Source organism: Chaetura pelagica, unplaced genomic scaffold, assembly GCF_000747805.2.
Source record: "Chaetura pelagica isolate M959 unplaced genomic scaffold, ChaPel_1.0 scaffold17, whole genome shotgun sequence".
NCBI classification, from domain to species: domain Eukaryota; kingdom Metazoa; phylum Chordata; class Aves; order Apodiformes; family Apodidae; genus Chaetura; species Chaetura pelagica.
The window spans coordinates 611675-636523 of record NW_009970726.1 but is presented as its reverse complement, the minus strand read 5'-3'; the positions used below and the strand labels follow the sequence as shown (position 1 = coordinate 636523).

Here is a 24849-nt window from a genome sequence, read left to right as displayed (position 1 = left end):
ACAGACTGCCGCCGCCATTTTAAAAGTCCCAGCGCCGCCTGAAACCGCCGCGTTTCCAGGGTCTGCAAACAGCTGTGCTGCAGCTACGGGGGAGGGGCGACCTGCGCTTGGAGTGCCCGCAGCCTCTTTGCTACCCAGCTCATCCTACCTGCACTGCCGTGGTGAGACAATTCCGGCTACCCCAGCTTATAGGGGAAAATATAATCCAGCCATTCGGGCATATCCCTCCCCTCTCCTTCCCTCACTTAAATAAGATGTGTAACTAAGGTGTACCCATATATGTTTAATGTGTTATAATCACTCCTTTTGAACCTCCTGCCCCAAATTGCTTTGTTTTCCCCACAATAAACCTTGCTGTTGTTAGAAATATTAGTAAGCACTGAGCAGGTTATTCACTCAAAAAAGTCGGGACATAAGTTCCTGTATCCTCTGTGTGAGGTGATACCCGTGTGGATCTCTCAGCAAATCCTGATAAGTTAATACACTCCAATAAGGAGATATAATTGGTCACGGATCGTGACACCTTGAAAACTAACAACCTGTTTGATATATTTGCATAAGTATTTGCCTACTAAATCTGGGAAAAGACTGAACATCTTAACTGTGGCTAAAAGAGACAAAAACAAATAATTGCCTCCAACAGTTTTCGTTAGACAAGAGTATAAATTAAGTACAAGACCAATCCAGTGCAATAATTAAGTCAAAATAAGTGGCAGTGCTAACTTTCACTTCAGTGAACACTGGATGAGGGCATGAAATCAGCCCATTCAAGGTGGTTGCAAGGAAATAACCTTGTTTAAAAATTAACCATACTAAAGTTGTTCAAATACTTTAACAATCTGTCTATGAATGGATCCTCATCAGTGCTAAAGCTTCTTCTAGAAAATAAAATATTAATTTCAAAGCTTGAAAAAAGACAAAAAAATAAGAATTTAAGAATTTAAGTCTTTAAGTGTCTTCTCCTCATAGAAGGGACAAGGTGCTGAAAATGATCCCAAAGTCCCTTTTCCTTTTTTGTCGGAATCAATGAAAACAGAACTTGCCCAATGACTTCAGAATTTTACATGTCTGTGCAGAACTGTGCAGAATTGATTTTAAATTATCACCATTTCCTAACATACAAACATGATGGAAAACAGACAGGTTTGCTGCCAGTAAAATCAAGCTATGATTTATAGTTTCTACTCTGAAAACTATGGCTTCTGGCTGGAGCACACTGACTACCTGTGACAGAAATATTTGCCACTACAGGAATTACTAGTTCTGCCTGTTATTGTGGTGGAATTACTTATTTATTTATGTATTAGGAGCTTTGGTTTCCAACAAAATGAGGTGGGCTGGACTACGGGACAGGTTTCAACTGGAGAAAAAACAGCTTCTGGTATCAGCACTTTTTCACAGATTGGGTGGGAACACAACACTATGCTAAATGTCTTATTTCTCAGAATCTAAAGAAAGGTAGCCTCTACAGGTACAGATTTATCATCAGTTGCAAAGAGCCCTGAAGAAAACTATGATAAACTCTGTAAAATTTCTAATATAAATCTGAACTTGTGATTTACTCTTCCTGAGAAGTCCCGTAAATTTTCCATAATGAACAATCTGATAATTTTCTTGTCTCCAAGCTAGTATCATGAAACTATTTAATTCAAAAAATGGTTTATCTATAGCCCTCCAAGGAAATATGTTGATTTTTATGAACAAATTTAGCAAGGAAAAATATAACCTCTGTGATTGGAGGCTTGCTTGATTTGGTTGTTGTTTTGGTTTTTTTTGTAAACAGATGGGGTTTGGAGGTTCAATATTACTGAAACTATATTAACATATTTTTAATAAATAAATAAAAAATTACTTTCCCAGAAGGCATCTAGCTTGAATCAGGAGGTACCAGAATTCTGTACAGGGAAAGGGAAAGTTGAAATAGAAAGATTTAAAATAATGTATAATAATTATTTAAACATATATGACGTAATTTCATTCAGGACTTTTCACTAATTATGCTAGTTTATTTAGTCTAACTATCTTATCCTAAAATTATTCAACATTTCCCTTCCTGTGAAGTAAAAAATAATAAATTGTGGCTTCACCACAAGGTAGCTCTCTTCACTGGAAGATACTGAAACGGGCTGAAGAAGCTCTCTAAGGTACTATGCCCTGGATCTTAATTTATAATCCTTAAAAATGCAGAAATGTCCTATCTCTGCTAAGCAATAAGGATCCAAACCTTACTCTGATTGGTTTCAGGGAGAAACTAATTAACTCAAGAAACTATGCACAAATTTCCCTAGTGTTCCCAGTCCCCTATCACTACTAACCTTGTTTTCCTCTTCTCCTCCTTTGTTTTTACAAGAACTTTCCCCAGCAGCTCCCTCTGAATCATTTCTTGCTCTTGAGAAAAGAAACTCCCTGAGCTCTCAACTTGAGAGAGATTTCTGCTTCACTGCAAGCATGAGCAGACAAGCTAGCAGTGATTCCCCTGGCTCTGCAACTTAAAGAAATCAGAAGTTAAGTTTCCACTACAGAGTTTTTCCTAGTGATCTAACACGGCACTATCAGCAGCTCAGGCAGTTAACCCTTCGAGTGTCTCCTACCTTCAGGCTCTGGGAGTTTCAGACATGGATCATTGACTCTGTCTAAGCCTTTGCCAGATGAGTTCTGCTCTGCTGCAGAATTTTCTTGCTATTGCTTCACATGCACTCATGCACACACACACACAGCCCCTTCAATAGGACTCTCTCTGCACCACTGGGCTGTTTTTTCCCCAAATAACACCCAAACATCCACTGTACTTTTTGGGTTGCTATCTTTTAATTATGTACAGGTGTCAGCTATGCTTTTCTTATAAGATCTAGTGAAATGGATTCTACTGAAAGTACCAGAGAGCATGTAAAATGTATGTCAATGTATGGATCCTAGATTGTTTGGTTATTTGGCTGGTTGGCCTGTAATGCTTTTGCAGGTCTGCTGGTTCAGGATCTGTACAGGAGAAACATTTTGGCTATTTCATATTTTGCTTTTTGTATCAATTCAAGCGTCTTTATGACTCTGAAGACAAAAATGTTTTGGACATTTCCAATCTGATACCCAAAACTATAGAGGTTAAATTATTTCATTTGCTAAAAAGTTGGCAGGTAGATAACATTTTGTTATATGGGGACAGTTATCAAATATTTATAACTTGGACACTGTATCTTTATGCTGTATAGAAAACCTCTTCGTGAAGATAAATAATTCTACATTCAGAGTGGTGTCTGAATAATATGCACAGAGAGGAAAAAAAAAATAAATCCATTTATCTCTCATTAGGCATTTCTCTGTTTGAGTGTGCTCTGAATAAAATAGTATTCAATAATGTGATTAAAGATTATGCCAATACATATAAACACACAGATCTTGTTGTGAAGGAAATCCGTCTGTGGCAGGAAGAGCAAGGAAGGTTTATAGACAATCAGGATTCAAAAACTGTGCTACATGAAGCAGAGATAAAATAGGGAGAAAATATTCTCAATATGTGTTATAAGAAAAATAAAACACACAACACCAAAAACTAGACAAGATTTTATAAAATTAGCATTTCCAGGCATAGTACATTTGCTCTGTGGTTTCTAACCTGAAATCAGAAGACTGACTTCTGAAGAATGGCTTTTCACCATTTTCTGAAAATGAAATACCTATATGATACCTTAAGGGAGCTCCTAAACTTATAGGAGCTCAAACTAATGGTTGGTTTTGAATACCTTGGCCAGAGACCACTAGCTCATTATTCACACAGAGATTTTTAAATTATTATTTTTTTTACTCCTTCTTTATGCTTTCTATGCATATGGAAATTGTCTTTATGATCGTTATTCTCTTGTTAAACTACTTCAATGAGAACATCATAGAAACTATCTTCATTCTGCTATGTTTCAATTATAAACACTCATCTGATATATAAACACTTTTATTCCACCTTGAACAAAAAAGGAGTTTTGACCCTTTGGGACATACTTCTCAGCTTGGTGCCTGAACCTGCATCTTTCATGCCTTTTTGAGGTGGTATTACATACAGATACTAAAGAAAGCCTAATTCTTGATCAAGGGAAGTTGTTTTTCTCTGAAATAATTTCAGGATTGGGGTCTGTCAGACATACATCTTATGTGAAGTCTTAAACTGCAATAAGAAGAAATCCTGAAGAAAAACTACCTGCCAGACAGAAGAGTGAATCACCAAGATCTAAATAAAATTTTACACTTTTCAAAACTTAAAGGAGAAAGCACTGAACAGCTTCTATGCACATGAAGAGAAGCCTAAATTCACACAGGTAGAATAATATAATTTAATTCCTGAAAGCTGAAACTTTTCCTGGTGTTAAAAGGGGAACTGACACATTTAAGGGGAAGAAACCCTCAGGATCACTATGCTGAGGCTACATATTGCTCAGGAAGGCTCTGAATTATAAATGGCTGGCAGTGGGAAACGTATCAGGAGAAAACAGTACATGTAGTTCCCTTTTTATTACAATCTCTCCTAGGCATTCATAACTGTTGGAGAGGTTATATCACTAGCTGGACCTTTTCCTTACTTGCTATGGCTGACCTGAAGTTCTGAGTATACCTATGCTAAATTTTGTAATTGAAATATCATTTCCTTTGTCTCAGTACATCTTTGCAATATCAGCTCTTCTAGAAAGTTAGGAAAAATGATCTATAGGAGTGGATCTGTCTGTCTCTCATTACTGCCTTAGATGACAAAGAAACTGAAAATTCAATTTCGGTAGGATATTAGGTTTTAGGCTTGTGGGAAGCCTTTGTGTGCATTTTGAAAAAAAAACCCAAAATAACCCACAACACATTAAAGTACTCGGTGGCTAGGCTTGAATGTAGAGCCAAATGCAGTCTTGTAATTCACAGATTCTGATTTGTTTCTTCTCTTTTTCTTCACTACAAGTGAAAGCTTGCTCAACGTAAGGATTGTTTAGAACCTTTACAGCAGGTCTAGTTTGTGTTTTGCTACAGACAAATGGGAAGACTTGCACGAGTAAGGCATGAGTCAAAGCAAAGTTTTCACCTAAGTAAAAGTCATCAACAGTAACTGAAATTTTTCCTCTACTTCGGTACCTAAATGACAAAATCTGACCCTTTTGTTGGTAACCTGTGCAAGGAAGTCAAGAACTATGACAATATTAGAAAAAAATCAACTCACAGCAGCCTGGGAAATAGCATTTTTTTTTGCACAATTCCACCATGATCAGACGACACAGTGTTGGAGAGAACATGTCCTATTTGTGATGAGTGTTTTGCATTCTTTGATTTGCTCTTTTATCTCCAGTGCATCCTTACATAATTATATTTTCTACTGCAGAGAAATCTTTCAGAGAAAAGTGAAGCTGAAGGGGATTGTGGGGGAAAATTTGTAACACTGGCAGTCCTTTCCCATGTGCTAAATTGATAAGCAAAATACTTCTTTCTGAATGTTTAGTAAAGAAAGGAATTGATGAAAAAACAGAACACTGAAGTAGGAAAGGGTCTAAAATAAAAGAATGAAGGATGATTAAAAGTAGTTCACGGAAGAAAAGAAAGAAAATACTTCAGATAGCACTGAGCAGCTGTGGGAAGCAAACTGAAAGAAAACAGACTAAATAAGAGAAATATAAAATACAGAATTATAAGGAAAGGTGGAGTAGAAGACACATAAGCATAAGAATGTATGTATTTTCTTTGAAACGCTAATTATTTCACTAAGCAATGTTAATGCTGACCTAGCAATAAGCACTGATAGCATGACTGGAGGTGTAAAAGCATACACTGATTTCCCACAGACTCTAGAACCAAGGGTACTGAGTGATGTTTGTGCTGCTGTTTATACCCAAGACGCAGTACAAATATTAATTTTAAAGTATCAACACTACTAATTTTGAATAAACCAAAACATAAAGCAATTACTTAAAGCAGTTCTATTTAGAAGTGTAAGTTCACAAAGAGCTGCCACTGAAGAGGAGCTAGCAGGTAACTTCACTACATGAAAGGGCAGGAGCAGCAGTCAGTGCTGACTTCATACTGTACATAGTATCCTGATTTACAAAAGCAGACTAAATTTTGTGTTAATGCTAAGATTTAAATTAAGTAGAAGCAGAAATTTTAGGAGTTTCTGTGATGCCTTCTGTTTCATCTAAACTAGAAAATATTTTGAGAAAGGTATTAGTGAATACAAAATCTGATTCAACACTTCAATATTCTGGGTTCATCTGAAACTAGAAGTGGAAATGCTTTTTAACTTTCATTTAAAAAAAAATAAATACAAGATTGTCCTGGTTTGATCCAGATTAGAATAGTTTTTTTTTTGTCAGTGGTTTTACTTTTCAGTTAAGTCCCTTCTAAGTAGGTGCAGTTGCTGAAATTTGAAGCATGTTTTTCAGTAAACACTCTATGTTTATAGTTATGCATTGAGAATGGTATGTAGAACCAAGGTCACTGCTTGGTTCTGAAAAAAACTTATGTTGTGGAAAGAGAAGGAAGTAGAGGGGTCATATCTGCCACCTTCCTCTGGGGAGGAGTGGACCAGACAGGAGACCAAAATTGACCAAAATCTTCCATCTCATATGCGTCATATTCAGTATAAATTTGAGGAATCATGAGGGTCAATTCTCTTTGTCCTTGGCCGGCATCCTGAGAGGACTCCATCTGTTCATCTGCCTTTGATCCTGATCTGTGTGTTCCTGAATCCTTGAGTTACTACATCAAGCTCCTGTCTGACAATGACTCCAGGAGTCGAGTCTGAGACTTTTCCATGGCCTGTCCTGCAGCCTCAGTGGTAACATGAGCATTATTGGGAGGCTGATACTTTTGCTTTTTTTTTTTTTTAATATATATTTTTATATATATGTACATAATATTTTCTTTTTCATCACTGCTGTTTCACTAAAGCTGTGTAGTTTACTTTCCAACTCTTAAGTCTTTCTCCCTTATTCTCCCTCCCTTCCCTATAGGGAGAGAGAAGGGAGCAATCTGTCATTCGTTTAATTGCCAGCTCAGCATTAAACCATGACGAAGATATTAATACAAATAAAGTATTAAAAAATAATTTTAAAAATCAAAGTTATCACTTAAAATTTCAAAGAAGATTGTTAGAACTGAGTAAAGTCTTTGATACTGAAGATCTTCACACACATTTACCAGCAGAAAATAATGGACCTTGAAAAGCAATAAAAGTATGTCTCATTTAGCAGCTAATTCTGAACCAAGTTTGATCCTGTGCCACGGCTGACATTCCAGCTCTCTCTCTGCATGGGCATCTGCTAGAAGTTACTTCTGCAGTGGCCAGAGACTAGCATGACCTCACGTTGTTTAAATGTTCATAAATATTCTTGGATTTGTAGCAACTCTCCTGTCTAACGAGGGCTGACTACTATAAAACAAATAAAAACCTGGTAATGCTTTATTGCTTAGAGCCCCTGTCCAGCTAAATTGTGAGTGCTTCTATTTAGAACATGTTGCCTCAGGAAACCCAAAGTGATTTAAAAGACAAGCTGAAAAAAAATGGAGAGAGGAAAAAGATCTGAAGTGAAGCTATGCTGAAAGGGAGAATATTACAAAAAACCTGTACTGCAGGTAGCAGACTTTTCTTTGAGCTAGCTCTTTGAATAAGCATACTGAGCGAAAATCAAAGAAAGGCTGACGGTGAAGTAGGTACATTTACTCATAGTTTCTGTTAAAGAAAAATGTTCTTGCTTGAAGGGCAATGCTTTTAAATTATTTGAAGGTAATATTTTCAAATGTTATCATTTGAATTTTTAAGTGCTTACTCAGAAACTATTATTAGTAAAAAACAAGTACCTCCTAAGTACCCGCTCTTTGTCAGAAACAGTATTTAAAAGTCAGAAGTAGGTTCCTTCTCCTAAACTGCTGTGGTTTATTTTATTACACAGATTTTCTGTCATTTTCTTGCCTCTTCACGAGCATAGATTTGGCCAGCCTGACAATTTTTCCTAATGTTTTCCTTACTGTATACCATGATTGTAGGACAGAGTGTGATAAAAGTTAGATACTTTGAAGTATTCTACAACTGGAAAATCTCTGGAGAAAAATAAGGTGGCTAGAAAGCATTCCTCCATAAAAATTACCTCTATTTCTGTAGTTATTATTATTTTGGAATGCCTTAACATATAATTCCCGTGGAAGACTTTTTTTCTTTCTCTCAATTTGTGCTTGCTCATAATAAATTACCAAAGTATAAATTTATTAAAAGTAGAAAATAGATTTATATACATTGTTGGAATACAGACCTTGCTCTTGCAGTTAATAACAAATACTCAAAGTATATAATTTTAATATTTCCCTCTCTACTAAGGCATATTATGCATGAAACTGCCTAAGTAATTCTTAAGGTAGGGTTAACAAAGGTGATTAAAATAAGGGTAGAACATGCACTTGTTTATGTGCATTATCTGCAGCTCATTGAAGAATATGAAAAAATAGCATTTGCCTGGTATTATTCAGAGAAAGTAAATAAAAATTTGTTCAGCTTGAGATTGAACAAATGCCACCCGTGTGAACATACATTTCATTTCAAGCCTTAATAGTAATGTGGTTATTTCTTGAAGAATTTACCAGATCATCACAATAATAAAAAACCAAACGTTTTCTTGAACAGCATGACAAGTAATTCATACACACTATCCTTTCTGAACATTAAGAGATTAATAAGTAGACAGAAATGTTATTCAAGCCCATTTTTATAGCATCCATATGTATTTATTTAACTAAAATTCCTGGTTGTTCCTTGTGAATGAAGATCCACACAAAGTGTTTTCTTTTTCTTTGGTGTTTTTCCCCTATTGACTCTTTAAAATAAAGAAAAGGAATATTCCTAGCAGAATCTGTATTTGCACACATACTTTCTTCTGATAGGCTGTATTCACTTATGCTGTATTTCTATTGCAGAGTAAAACACTGACTTGTTTACAGAGTAAACATGGCAGTATAAGGCAATAGAATTTAGTTCCTTTTTCCCCCCGTTTTTTTCCACATAGTTCAAGTCACTTGGCTTGTGTAGTAGAAGTGAGATTGTAAACTCTGAAAGAGCCTGGCACTGAGATAAATTTGGTATACTGATGAGATATTTTATGAAGAGAGTAAAGATAAAAGAACTAATAATTTTATTTTAAAATAATTGTGAAGCACTTTGATATTTATAAAACTCTTCTGTTCTGAACTATGGACTTCTCTGAGTATTTTCATACAGCAGAAAACCAATACAGTTGAGTGATGGCAGATCCCTCCAAGCATGGTTCATAAAAATGCTAACAGGCCCTCAAAGACAGTAATATTTTGAGCTACTATAATTATTCATATGTTCAACTGCTACTTATAGTACTAAACTGTCTTCTACAATCCATGGGCAAATATCTTTATTTACATACTGTTCTCAGTTAGCAAATAGATAGGAATCCCTCTGATATGTATAATGACTCCTTTCCTTCAGGGAAAAATGTGCTAGCTAAGAGCTTGCAGTGTGTGTCACATATGACAAATTTGATCTTTCTTTCATTTAAACCTATTTATTTCTCTTGAAAAACACATGCTTCTTTGCATGATTGTGTTGCACTCATTTCTTTTCTACATTTTTTTAAACGAATTAAAAACATAGCAGTATGCTAAAGAAAAAAATACAGATTTTGTAACTTTGATACATGTTGAAATATGAAATGCCACAATTTTCCTCTGTTGTTTGAAAAGACGTTTTGTAAATATTTTTGTAATAACATACCTCCATCAATGCATTCTGGGGTGAAAGAAATGTCATCAAGAGCAAATTCTGTGGGTTCACTCTGTCCCACTTCAGCTTCAAAGGCAACTCTGAAAGGGCTGTTACTGGAGAGGACCACATTTGCATACATCCATTTGTTTTCTTCATTTCTACTAGAAGACCACATAAGAATTTCCATTCCATGTTCTTCAGCTGTGTATACCTGTCGACAATGACACCCAAGAGAAGCAACTGAATCAGCATTAAGCAATGGAAGAGTCAAGATATCTGGGGAAACTGTGCAGCCACTGGCCTGGGTTGTACTGGCTGTCTTAGATATGGTTAAAACTACACCTTAGTGGTGATGATCAAAAGTTACTGAATGCTTTTGCTAATGCTAATTCAGCTGCTATGAAAACAAAACAAAATAAAAATAACTGCTAATACTAATTGGAAAACCTACTGACAGTCTCAACTTGACATATCAAAGCTAATGAATAACAACCTAAACCCAAATTCATCTAAACACTGAGGAAAAGAGTGAGAAGGATGTTGAGCTGTCCTTTCATCTCTAAAAGGTGACCTCCTTGTAGTTGATATCCTGAATGAAGATTTTAGAGATATAAATAAAAGTCTTCTATCTAGGTATTTAAGTCTATCATCTGGTACAAGCAACTTATAATATGATACTTCAAGCATTCACAGTAAATGAGTTCAAGTATATTTAGCAATACCTTAAATAAAATAAATAAATTAAATAAGTAAATAGTGAAAGCAGTAAGAATGACAATGAATGAAATCACAGTTAACCAACAACTGAGGAATTATTGTCAAATACAGGAAATTCTGGAGATTACACACACAGTTGCTAATCCCACACAGGTGTCCAAAATCCTTATACAACCTAGAACAGGTCAGAAATAATGAAGAAGAACTGGAGTAATGGCAGTAAGAACATTTGAACGATTCCAGATAATAACTTTCTTTAAGGGACTGAATATTTTAATCACCATCGTGTCCACATCTCCACATCCTTCTCTTAGGCCTTTAAAGAAATTTTCCAATGACCCATGGGTTCATGTTTCCAATTAAGTGCCCCAGCTTAATGATGGAACTCAAAACCTGAGGCCCAGCAAGTTATAAACTTAACCCCATACTGAATACCTTTGCCTCTCCTTGTCAACTTGGTGGGTCAAATAAGCTAAAACACCAAATATTACCATGAACCACACATTTTATAGAAGCTGGTGTATTGATTAAAATGCCTCTGATGCCTGAATGCTCTTGCAAATTATTTCATTTTTGGAGAAAAGAAGCATCAAGAAAACTCACATACAGTAATTCAAATACTTAACTCTGTCAAGCCTGATGCTTGGATACATGGACTGTATAATAGCAGTATCCAGTATCACTACCTCCTTAAAAGCATGCACCTTGCAGGGCTAAAAGGATGGAAATAGCTGATCCAACCCTGCATACGTCTCTGGAACCATTCACTATTTTACCAATCAGGAAATACAACAACCTCAGTGATTTAGAATTTTACAACATTGGTCCCAGTATGGATCCCTGAAGGACATCACTTTTCACCATTTTCATCTGGACATCGAGCCATTGATCACTACCCTCTGGATGTGACATATTCTAACACATTACCCAGACTTCCTATTACAGTACAGCTTTTTTTCAACAGCATTTCAAAAATCTTCACTGAACTGTTGCTTTTGAAGTTTTGGGCTGCTGGTTATTTTGGTTTTAATTTTTGTTCTTTTAGGATTTTTTTTCAGTCAAATGGTTGTGCTACATTTATAGTCTTGATTTAATAACAACAACAATTAATCATGAAATAGATTATTAGTTTGAAAAGCAAAGAAAAGAAAAAAAAAAAGAAAAATGTGTTCATAAAGGTAAATTGAATCTGTGATATGATGATAATTCCTTACTGAGTACTTGTCTCTTAATGAATATTGTTACATACTTCCACATAAAGAGTACAGGTTGTAAAGCCATAAACAGGGAATCTTATTTGTATGTAGGTACAAGACATTTCTTTATGGATCTCTTTCTGAAACTGTAGATAATGAGAGTTAATTAGACTGTTTGAAATGCAAAAAAAAATTAAAAAGCAGGCTCTGTTTGGCCATCTGCCTACTAACTCACACACAGGCCATGCACATCTACTGAATCACTGATTCTAAGTGTTCTGTGATGCTTCAAAAGCTTCAGAAGCTCCTTGAAAAAAATTCCATATTAAATTAAATTAAATCTGCACTTTTGCATGCTGTAATATCTGGGATACTTGAATTTAAACAAATAGATAATCTCACAGTATTTCTCTTACCAAGAGATCCAAAAAGAAATTGCTGTTTACTTTTAACTTCAATTTAATCAGCAGCTTCTCTCAACCTTTATATACTGTTTTGCCTTCTTTATCTTAATATGCAAAGTTTGTGTATGTGGAATGATAAATAACGTAAACTGGAAAGAATGGACTTGATGACATGGCAGAGTATTTGAAAATCTATATTCAGATAGTAAAATTGCATGATTGCAATATAAACACTTAAAAATTCATCTTAAATACCTGAAGTATCTTTGGGAGGAATACATTCTGAACATTTTTATTCACTGAATAGAAACAAATCTTAAAGTAATTTGAAACTCATTTAAATTCATTTGGTAAGTAGAAGTATCTGCTGCTTATTCTAACTTCACATAATACAGTTATTTCCTTTGATATATCAACTAAGTTTATAGCAATACTCAGAGTATCAATGAACTAGGTGGTAGACATAAAATTGAGATGCAAACTGTATCCTGAAAAATATTGCTTAAAGATAGGCAAATGTGGAATGAAAGGTAACATTATTATTTGCCTCGATACAAGGAGAAGCTTTTTCATGCTGGACAGTTTAGCAAAATTGCCTAGAATGGTTGAGTATTCTCCATTTATGGAAGTTTTCAAAACTGAGTGAATTTCTGAGCCACCTAGTGTGATCTTGCAGCTGGCTGCTTGGAGCAGAAGATTGGACTGAAGAACTCCTGAGGCCCTTCCATCCTGAACTGCAATCCTACAGTTTCATAATCCTATGTTACTGTATTACGATTTTCCTTTATATTGGAGACCCAGACCAAAGACAAACAAGGTAAGTACAAAAAGAGTAATCCAAACTTTGACTAACTGCAGGTCCAAGACCAAAAAAAAATAAAATATTCTTGCTCATTTTCAACATAGACTAATTTAGTTAAGGCGTTTGATAGTATATGTAAATTGTTATATTCTGTCACACAAAGTAAAACTGACATAACCTGTATTGTCAAAATTTAGCAAGCTGTCATAGAGAACAATAGAAAGCAATCTTGCTCAGACCTCTAAAAATGGCACTATGTAACATATTAATTCAATGACCCACATGAAATACGTTGTTTGCCACGGGTTTACATACCTTCTTGGACTTATGAGGGTACTTAATAACTTAAAGTGTGCCCATTAAGGATGCTTTGGGAACAGCAAGAAGACATTTTCATGGAAGTTTGAGCTAGCATTGTTAATATGGTTAAATGTCTTATTTCCAGGTTTTTTTTAATCAAACACCCTCTATACCTGATGACATTATTATGTTTAAAACTTTTATTTTAAACCACATCTTGTTTCTGTCCTAAACATTGGAACCTGCCTCTTTTTTATGTTAAAGAATGAATTCTGCAGAGAACTGTGCTGATGTTTGGTAGGTTTAAGTATAGTAGTCAAAGACGCAACGTTACTTCTTACACATGTAGCAAAAGTGTAGCTGTGAGAAAGTACTGTTAAAACAAGCTCTGAGATTTTGCTCATTCTAGACACAGAAATGCAAATACTACTAAAGCAAATATTACCATGTCATGATGTAGCACAAATGATTTTTCTCTTACCTTTAAGACTCCTGTTTGCCTAGAAGCAAACATCCAGAACCAGAATCGAACTCTACAGACCCCTAGGCTAGCTGGAAAGAGTTTGGTGGTAATTATCCTTGCTCTGTTTCCTTCTTTCTGGGCAGAGGAGTTCACATACAAAAAATGCTGGCCTCTCCCTTAATAAAAAGATAAAAAACATTTATGTTTTTTTTAAATACTACTTTATGCTTCAGAGAATAAGCGTTTTTACACACATAGATACTGATATCTTTTACCACAGACATTTGTACCCTATGTTGGTTGTACAGTAGCCTTCCATTTTAATGCTTAGTGTATTTTTGTTTTTTACATAAAATATTAATATAACTTTCCTCAGAGCTCATTATGCATTTTTTATCCTTCTGTAAATACTTGATTTGGATTTGAGTAACAAATTTTAAACATGTTGCAACCACAAACATTCACTTACAGATTCTAAGGATCTGTTTGAAGGGTGACATTTCAAGACTCAGGAACATCTTTGCTGATAGCTCTTACCCAAGAGTATTTTTTTCATGCAGCATGGCAACAGGGAAAACATTGAAGCCCCAAGGCTTGTTAGTGAGCTAAAATATCCGTGTTTCCTATCGTTCAGCTGCTGCTGGAAAACCCGAAGGTAGTACAAAAGAGTATTCATTTTTCTGTTCCAAGCAGATAAAGGTGTTCTGTGCCACCCCCAGCCCCTGCCCCGCCAGAAGGGACCTATCACCTAAAATGATCACATAGCATCAAAAGCATGTAGTTGAATAGGCAAATTGTGCCTGTGCTGACCTGTTTGTTGTTTGGGTGTTTTTTTTTGTTGTTGTTGGATTTTGGTTTCTTTTTTATTTGTTTGTTTGGGGTTTTTTTTGTTTGGTTGGAGGTTTTTTTAGGAGTTTTATTTGTTTGTTTGTTTTTCTGCTTGCTTCATAATTAACTAGCAGTAGCCCCTTCTTTGTCATCACTTTAATTCCATCTACTACAATAAAAGCAAGGTTTGATCCTACGTGGAGATTAGAGTATGACAGAGTCTTCCATGGTGAAGAGGTTTTTCACACAGAGGAGAGCACCTGCTGGGGCTGTCCTGAAAAGCCATACACAAAAAACCTCAGCAGACAACTTCCTTCTAAATCCTAAAGAAGCAACACTTGAAGATCAGAGCTGAGTTAGTAGTTGTTTTGGAGTAGTTGAACTACTTCAAAGAAACATTTTGAGAAGTAAATGTAAAGAAATAAATATTTTAAAATTTGTGACCTGAATAAGCTACACACTGTTCAGATTGTGGAATGTTAAACAGGTGAAACATAGCTGTTATTTATCACTGAAAGTCTTTGTTTTCAACTCACAGTGCTTATATTCTTCCAGAGTCTGTACCAACTCAGCAAGTTAATTTTCTTATAGTGATGCAATTTTTTTTTCATTTTTTTTTTTTTCAAAAGAACATTTCTACCCATCTGAAACTGTAAGGTTAATTTCAGTTGTGCTACATGAAGTAATACAAGATACATTTAAACCAATATGAGTTTCCTCCACACAAAGTTGTGCCAATGCACTTGCTACAAAGTTGGTACAAAACAACAAGCTTATTTTTATTGTTATTATGTGATGTATGCTCTGTACAATGAATTTATATGCTTAGTATCTACAGTAAATTATTTTGGAACAGGAAGGAATTGGATTCAGGTCAGAAATGGGCTGACAGATAGTTCTGGACATTTCCAGTCATTTGTATCTAGGCTGTTGGCAATTCCGACAAGTGATTTCTCTATTGTTAATGTGGCTATTTCTTGCCCAGTTAATTTGCAAGTAAATTACAAATCTGGGTAATTTTACAAACAAATTCGCTCTAATTTTGTTTTCCTTTTGCTTCACTTTTTATTAACTTTGTTTCTCTTACAATTTCTGGGTAATTTCATAGAAGCAAAGAAGAACGAATTAAAGGAGAGAAACCAAAATAGAAAAGCACAAAATCTCCCTGAAGTGCCAAGGACTACTGGTTGTTTTGCAATCACACTGCATCAAGAACAGCAAGAAAGCAAGTTAGACTACTGGTTTGCAAGGAACAGCTTGCCTGGGACAGCTGCAATATTTTTTCCTTCTACCTGTCTGTTCTGTCCCTTTCCAACAGGGGAGAACTTCCACATGTACAGCCTGCAAAAGCAATACGAACTAGTATGGGTGTCTGCTTTCTCTAAAATAAAACCCATGATTTGTGGCAGATGAGCAGTTCCCTCATGATCAGGTGAGCAGGTGCAGAATTTTCTGAAGGAAAAGAAGAAAATAAATGTGCAGGACAAAAATGGTTACAGCCACCAACTGATAAGATGTCTCTCTTCATTTTGAAAACATAAAACACCAAAAGAGAGTAAAAATCTGGAGATCATGAAGCTAACAAATTCAAGAGAAAAACAGCAGAGATTGTAACACTTCTTCATTGAATATTAATTGCTATTTGATAATTAGCTGAAAATTAAAATAAGGTATCTAACCATTAAAGCTTCTAGAAAGGAAAGTTAAGCACTTCTCAAATAGCTATTGTTATATTTATGATGGAAACAAATATTCCCTACATATTTATTATGTTATATATTTTGTATAAGACATTATATGCTTTTATATTTCTATAATAAAATATAAAATTATAGATTGCGGTGTACATTGCCTCTCAATACATTTCATTCTCCTAACAAGCAATAGGCATTCTGGTAGTAGTCCATCAGCAACATGTTGTAGGGGCATCTAAGGAAACACTTCTATGTTAAGATTTCTGATGAGCCAGTATTGGGGAGATAAGTGAAACAAAAATCTTACATAGGAAGCATAAGTGCTTCACACACATACATACACGTCTCCTCAGATATTCTTTAAGGACCAGCGTATGATTGCATGTTTTTATATAATTCATTGGGATGGTATCACACTCCAGAAAAAATAGATTATTCAAAATACTGATAAGAAAAAGAGTACTATGATAGCCATTGATGCCTCCAGGAATCCAATTCTCAAAGTCAGACTCTTGGTATAGCAGGAATCTGTTATTAGAATAGACTGGACTATTTCAGTTGGAAAGGACCTACAACCATCATCTAGTCCAAACACCTGATCAGTTCAGGGCTGATTAAGTTGAAGTACTGTCCTGGTTTGAGCCAGGATGAGGCCAATTTTCTTTTTACTGTTTTGTTTTGGTTTTTTTTTTTCTTCAGTGAAATCTCTTAAGCAGTACACTTGCTGAAAGTAACAGCAAGTTTTCCAGCTAGTAATGGATAACACTTGAAAGTTTATAGATACCGCCAAGAGAACAAGGACACTTTGCTCTACTTCTTGGGTTCACTGTTCAGACACTAAAGAAACAGAAGAGACATACCTACAATCCTCCCCTAGGGAGTAGGGGACTATACACATGTCAAAACTGGCCAACCAAACTCTTCCATCCCATATACAATTCAGGGGTCACGGAAGTCAAGCCCTCCTTTTGCTTCTTCTGTCCAAGGCCAGCCTCTGGGGAGGACTCTATCTATCCATTTCCTTTGATCCCTAGGCCTGTGTGTTCCTGACCCTCATTACTCTGCCCTCAGTCCCTGTCTGCTCTGCCACTCTCTCTTGCAGCACTCTGCGACATTTTGGAACTGCTCACAGCTCAGGAGATGCTGTGGGAGTTGCTGGGGGTGGGGAGAGTTGATAGGGATTTTGCACATTCCTGAAAATACGTATTTTCGTACATATTTTCTTTTATCATTAGTATTTAATTAAAGTTGTCTATTTTAGTTTTTTAATCCAGAAAGCATCTCTCCTTATTCTCACTCTCCTTTCCCTACCTGGGTGGGAAGGGGATCGAGAGCATTGTTGTCATTGGTTTAACCGCCAATCCTGAGTCAAACCGTAACAAGTACATCATTAAGGGCACTGCCCAAATGCCTCTTAAACACTGTCAGGCTTGTAGCATCAGCCACCTCTCTAGGAAGTCTGTTCCAGTCTTTAACTACACTCTCAGTAAAGAAATGCTTCCTAATGTCCAGTATAAACTGCCCCTGGCAAAGCTTTGAACCATTCCCACACATCTTATCACTGGACCCCAGGGAGAAGAGCTCAGCACCTCCCTCTCCCCTTCCCGTCCTCAGGAAGCTGTAGAGAGCAATGAGATCACCCATCAGCTTCCTTTTATCTAAACTAGACAAGCCCAAAGTCCTTAGCCCATCCCTACAGGACACTCCATCCAGACTTTTGACCACCTTTTTTACCTCCCCTGGACACAGTCAAGGACCCTCACAGCCTTCTTAAACCATGGGGCCCAGAAAAGCACACAGTGCTCAAGGTGAGTCTGCCCTACTGCTGAATACAGTGGAAAAAGCTCCTGTTTTCACTGGCTAGTGATGCTGTGTTTGATGCACCCCAGGGTGTGGTTTTCCCTCCTGGCTGCCAGGGCACACAGCTAATGCACACTAAGCCTGCTGTCAACTCACACTCCCAGGTCCCTTTCTGAAGGGTTAATCTCCTGCAGCTCCTCTCCCAGTTTATATTTATGCTTGGCATTACTCTCTCCTAGGTGTAGAATCTGGAATTTTGACTTGTTAAATTTCATCCTGTTAATCACAGGTCAATGCTCCAACCTATTTAGATCCCTCTGCAAGGCCTCTTGTCCCTGAAAAAAGTCAACAGCACTTCCCAGTTACGTATCATCAGCAAGCTTGCTACTGGTGTGTTCAGCTTCTGCATCCAGAATGTTGATAAAGATATTGACAGAATTGGTCCTAGAATTGAACCCTGAGGAACACCACTGGGGACTGGCTGCCAGCCAGATGTAGTCCCATCCACTCTAGCCCTTCAGTCTCTGCCTTTCAGCCAATTCTTGCCTGCAATACAACAAGGTTTTCCAGAGCTTAACTACAGCACAAACAGAGTCATCAGATGGTTTCAGTTAATTTGCTGCTTAGTGTAAGCTCTACACTTTGTGTTCAGGTGATCTGAGAAAAATGGATGGCACCTTCATTTATCCAAAGATTTTCAGCTGTTCAGCAGAGCATGGACATAATCTGCTCTTGAACACTTCCAGGGACTGGGCTTCCACTACTTCCCTGGACAACCTGTTCCAGTGTGTCACCACCCTCATGCTAAAGATACACTGTCACAGCATTTTTTAGCAAGACTTGTTGGAATATCTTAGAGACCCATCATTATTGCCTAAGATATCCTCTTTTATTGTATTAAAATGTTAATATCTGTAATTCTTCAAAAGTTTTCAAATAGATCCTTAATTAATAATATCATTGAGGTCTTGGAGGTAGTTGCTACATTTGTACAGGCATGCTGTACACTTTCAGAAAGACATCTGTTATGTCCCATATGTGATGATTAATTAATATCTTCACATTATATTTAGCAGCTCATTGTCTAGGAAATTACTAAACAAATGCATCAAGCTGAAGTGAAGTATACAGAATGACATAATTAGGATCACTCTGAAAAGAGCAATCTATAAAATTACAGTGTTGATGAGTGTCTTATTAAAAGGCTGGTAACAGGCTACTAAGCCAGACTGTTTTTTCGTTCATACAGAGCTAGAAGTTACAGAATAGTATAAATTACAAGATTCAATATCTTAAAATGCTAAACATTTTTTAATGGCTTTTTTGAAATACATATCCTCTATTGTAATTTTAATATAAAAGTGAACATTTTAAATGCTTGTTGGGACTGGTTTGTGAACTGTGCTAATTGCTCAATATGACAATAAGATCAGCTGATGACACCAAAATTTAGTCTTATTGTGTCACTAATCTGCTGGATATTTTATTTTGTTTAATTCAGTGAATATTTTATTTTTCCAAAAGTGATGTAAGACACATGGCAATACCTGGTGTATGATCAGTATCAGGACCCATTTGTCCCATGACAGTGCTGTTGCTAATATTCCAATCCAAATCATTGCTAGGCTCTTGTGTTAATCCACATACAGTGGTCCATTCTCCATCTTGTGTTTCAAAGTTACAGCTTCCAGGAATACTTGTGTAGAAACCTGAAAATACAGCAAGAAATAAATTATCATCCTAGCTCTTTCATGTAAAAAGCCATACATAGTAATGGAAATTACTCTGTTTGGCTAATGCTATGGTTCCTTGTGTTCCATGTGCTGACATAAATATTATGTTGTAGTTACTAAGAAAAAAAAAAAGCAACAAAGAAATCACTCTTTTCTTCCCAAGCATATATGAACAGCCTTAAATTTTATTACGATATGTGCCCATGTAAGTCTTGCGCATTCTGCAACATTAAAATACAGCTACTCACATATAATTGTCTATGTATAAAGGATGCAGATTTTAAAAAATAGATTTAATTACCTTTTAGCAGCCGGTTTTGTCTTTTTTTCCTATTTTCTACTTTGATGCTACAAGAAGAACTGATGCCATTCTTTAGGGCATTAACTTATCATTGTTATAGACCTGTTTTGTATGACCAATGTCTGCACACTCCCTATAACCCTGTGGACTCACTTTTCTGTAAAAATGTGTCACCCTAGTTAACTGTATAGGACATTTATCTTAAAAGAAAAATAATTTGTATCCAATGAATAACCTATATCACACTGGATGCAAGGAGAAGGATCTGTACTGTTCTGAAATATATTGCACTCTCACAGTACTGTGAGGGACTGAAGCATCTCTCATGAGAAGAGGCTGAGAGACCTGGGACTATTCAGACTGGAGAAGAGATGGCTCAGTGGGATTTCATCAGTATGTATAAATATTTGATGGAAGCATATAAGGAAGACAAGGAGGGTGTAAATCCAGTCTCCTCTTAGTGGTGCCCAGTGTCAGGGCAAGAGATAATGGGCACAAACACAGGAAGTAGTTTTTAAGGTTAGGAATGTTAAATACTAGCACAGGTAGCCCAGGGAAGTTGTGGAGATATTCAAAACCTGACTGGCACAGCCCTGGGCAACGTATTGCAGTGGACACTGTTTTGAGCAGGAGGGTTGGACTAGACAATCTTCAGAGGTGCCTTCCCACCTCAACCATTAGTTAGTGCTGTTCACAGCATGGCATGAATGAATGAATACACAAATGCACTGAGCATCCACACTGTCACTGTATTACAAGCATCCTGTCAGCCTAACAAAGCCTAACTCCAACACCAAATATGCTCACATGCTGGTAGGGCAGAGAAGGGAACCCAGTAACTGAAAGAGGAAGTAGAATTTTTTGTGCAGTTCTAACAAGATAAAAGTCTGAGTGTGTTTGGAATTTATAATATTCAGAATAGATTATCTCACTTTAGGAATTTCACCCTAACATTGAAATTGTACATTCAGAAACAAATTATCAGTAATTATTTATAAAAAGTATTTGCAGCATCGACGGCATCACCAGAGACATATCTGCACCTGCTGAGTACTTTTTATTTTATGGGTAAACAGAGTTTATTTAGAAGCCATCAGAAGAGGATTCTTCCATCTATCTGAAAAATTGCTTATATTTCAGTAATTCAAGCACTCCTCTAGTTGGGTCATCAACACTGAGGTTTGCTGTTAATAAAATCTGGTTGTATAATTGGCTGCAATTAATGAAAATGGAAACTGCTTTAATGTGTGCTTTTTTTCACCTCAGTACTTCCAGTGGGTCACTGAAAGAAAATGAAAATTTTGCAGGATTTTTTGATTGAACCAAATGAAGCATAGAGTAAGTAATTTATATTAGTTTATTTACGGGAAAAAAAAAAAAAAAAGTACACCGGCCTACATGGATACAATTAATTTCATCCAGATTCTGTTGTAAATCTTGCACAAAGGAAATGCTGCTGAGTAGATTATGGTCCATTTACTTCTTTGGAGTTATATTGGTATAAAACTATAGTAGAATGTGAAATAAGCTCTTACCTTGAGCTTAGAGAAAAATAAGAAAAAAGTAGAAAAATAACCTCTTGTGATGGGGCAGGTTAGACTGAGAAGGGCTTTCTCTGTGTTTGTTCTTATGGCTTTTCTGATTAAGCAGCTCCTGTTGTTTTTTCTTTAAAAAATTAGTTTTCCAAATCTAGCAGGTGTTACATGCCTACTAATGTTGTTTACTCCCACCTAAGGAACTACGATTTATCAGATCAGGAAACATTATACTTGAGGCTTATTTGGGTATTCTGTATCCTCTATTTTTAACTTGATATTCTGTCGGTTCTCAGCAATAGCAAGACTAAAGACTGATGTAACTACAGGCTTTCCATCTACAATAAAAGGAAATTTCCCTCTATTTTAAGTGAATATCAGGGTTTTGTTGTGGGTTTTTTTTGTGCAGTTGTTTGGTTTTTTTCTCCTTCCCTTGGAAAAGTTCTTCTGCAGACTAGCAAACACTCTTGTTTTACTGTGATTCAAGATCACACAGCATCACAGAATCATCATGGTTGGAAAGGACCTCTGAGATCACTGAGTTCAACTAGCAGCACAAAAAACCCCAACCAAAAAACCACAAACAACCACACACACTGAACGAAAAAAGACTCACAAAAAACCCCCCCAAAAACCTTGGCCACTAGAGCATGGCCTGAAGTGCCACATATACATGTTTCTTCAATACCTCCAAGGAGTGTGACTCAACCACCTCCCTGGGCGGGCTGCTCCAATGCCTGGCCACCCTTTCAGGAAAGAAATTCTTCCTAATATGACATGAAGTGTTTCCATCTATTTTCTGACTAAGAAAAGAGAGTTGTTGCCATCACAATCCTTCCAGACAACCCAGGACATATTCCCCTCCCCACTTCTCTCCTCAACAAAGCCTCTGTATTGTTCAATAATATTTACAGAATAAATCAAGTGCCTTGATAGTTGTTTTTTTTAAAGATCTTTACAGAGCATTTTTACATTGGACAGCAACTCAGACAATGTTTCTTTGTTAGGACTGTAAAATGTTACAAGGGTGATTTGCAGAGTATTCTGCTGTCTTTACTTTGTACAACTCCTGAAAAAAATATTAATATTATATACAAGAAGTACAGATTATCTGTCTTTTCTTGGGATCTGCTTGAAAATAAGCTAGTCCTTTAAAGTTATAATTCAACATATATTCATTACCACAAATCTGACTCTGAAACATGAAACAGTTCAGGAGATAGACACCTGAAACAGAGAATCCAGCTTCAGTGTATGTACTTCAGAAGTGTCATTTACTTTTATGAAAATAATATAAAGAGAGAAACTCCAGGTTAAATCTCCGATAGTGACATCTGCACGTGTATTCTAGGTTACAAGTCTGCTGTCGGGCTAAAAAAATGTAATTTACATAACCCAATAAAGTGTCATTATTTTTGTAACCCTGTCCAGCTAAAGCAATTGGAAACCCCATGCAAGCAAAAATGCCTTTGATTTTCAAGGGATTACCAGCCATTGGTTGATTTCAATGAGGTATTCGAACACAATGTAAGCATAGAACTGATGTATGTCATATATTTACTTTATGTACCAAGGCTATTTTTTATCATATTTGAATTATGGTAGAATTTGGTCTTCCAGGTCAAAGATTAACAATTAGAGTGATTACTGAACTGTAAATATGGGCTGCTTAGGCTTCCTACTTCAAAAGTCTGGTCTGGACAGTGATTGTAGATAAAAAAGGACACAGAGCAGGAATAAAGGCACAATGATTTACTGCTTTTGAGTTTCAAGTCTAAACTAGAAAGCCTATTAAACTGATCCAGATTTTCAAATTCGAGCTGAGTCCTTCCATCTTAAACAGCATACATGAAGAATAGCTACAAGAATTGTCTCACTATTTATTAGGACTGCAAAAATGTACAGACTGGCTTTTGTCCAACTGCTCTGTAACAGTTATAGCAGGAAAATATTTTCATAGCTCTGCAGTAGCAGTAAGAATAAAAAACAGTGAACATATAGTAGCGACACAACTCAGATCACAAAGACAAGATTACACTGAAATGAAAGACAGGCCTATTTTTAAAAAATCCCTTTTTAAAATAGCAGATTCATGTCTAAATGTTATTATGCATTAATTTGCTTACTTAGCTTTTTTATTCAGCATTAACAGCTCAACATGGTTTCAAATTAATATATGGATTTACATATCATCTCAGAGTCCATTAGAGTTGTAACCTATGGATTTTATTCCTTAAATATTTTTTTTCACCCTTAAGCTGCTTTGTTTTTGTTTTTTAGTCTTTAGTTTTATATGTTACTTTTGTAACTAAATAAAACTTAAATACATTTCCAGGAAACATCTCTGAGGATCTGAAAATCTCAGACTTTCTGTGTTGCGTGAGGAAGCAACCTGCTCATAATTGTCTTCTGAGCAGCTGTATGAATTCACTTAACTTAAGCTACAGCATTTAAAGTTAGACTTTTAACTGGAGATTACATTAACACAGAAAGAGATACTTACTACAGTCAGCTTCATCAGATATGTCTTCACAGTCTGGTTTATAGTCACAGATGAACTGAGTCTCTATGCAATTCTCATTCCCACACACAAAATCAGTGAGGGCAGGGCATTCCCTGGGATTCTCTCCAACTGAAACCAACAAGACATTTAAATAAATGTTGTAATTACATTAAAGAATGCTCTTTTTAATTTGTTTAGTTGTTACACATCATGACTTCAGTGATTTACTCCTTCCAACAGATGTTATTTGGTCTCACTCTTTTAATGGTGCATTATGTGTGTTTAGACTATTGTATTGGCCTTGCCCAAGGCTTCCAGGGTAGGATGTTTTGCCTGGAAGATTCATTTCAGCATCAACATGACTGTTTTCCCAGTGTATTTGTTGTGCATATTCCACAAAAAAGAATGTCCTGTAATGTCTTCCCCCAGAGTGACTCTGGCAGCTCTGCCAAGCTGGGTTGAGATACCCTGTACTGTTTCTACCTCTGCTGGGCACACTGCCTTCCCCACTGAGTAACCTGTATGAGAACATTAGGCATGTCCTGTAGAAGCCACCTGTGGCTGATTTTCACATTTCCAAAAAGGATATTATTTATTTTCTAGAACCAAATTCTGCATCATTTGCATCCTCTGCTAAGTGTAATGAGATTTTTAGTACAATAAAATAGTAATTCAAAAAAGATAAAGTATGTTCAAGGCAATGTGTGTTACAGTAACACAAAGTAAAAGCTACAAAAAAAATTGACTAGACTTCTCAAAATTAGTTTTCTTCCTCTACAATGAAACAATCGATATCAGCAATTTGTAAATTGACAGCTCACCATGAAATCCAAG

General features: G+C 36.2%; 1 protein-coding gene across 1 annotated transcript in view; it reads right to left on the bottom strand.

The window, feature by feature from the left end:
- The window catches only part of MALRD1 (MAM and LDL receptor class A domain containing 1), a 199103-nt gene that overhangs the window by 52311 nt on the left and 121943 nt on the right, over window positions 1–24849 (bottom strand). Inside the window, exons 29-32 of the mRNA XM_010007011.1 lie at window positions 24016–24144; window positions 19491–19652; window positions 13640–13797; window positions 9749–9950 (exon numbers count right to left, since the gene is read on the bottom strand). Of these exons, the coding sequence (XP_010005313.1) occupies window positions 9749–9950; window positions 13640–13797; window positions 19491–19652; window positions 24016–24144 (651 nt within the window). The remainder of the gene's footprint in view (window positions 1–9748; window positions 9951–13639; window positions 13798–19490; window positions 19653–24015; window positions 24145–24849) is intronic.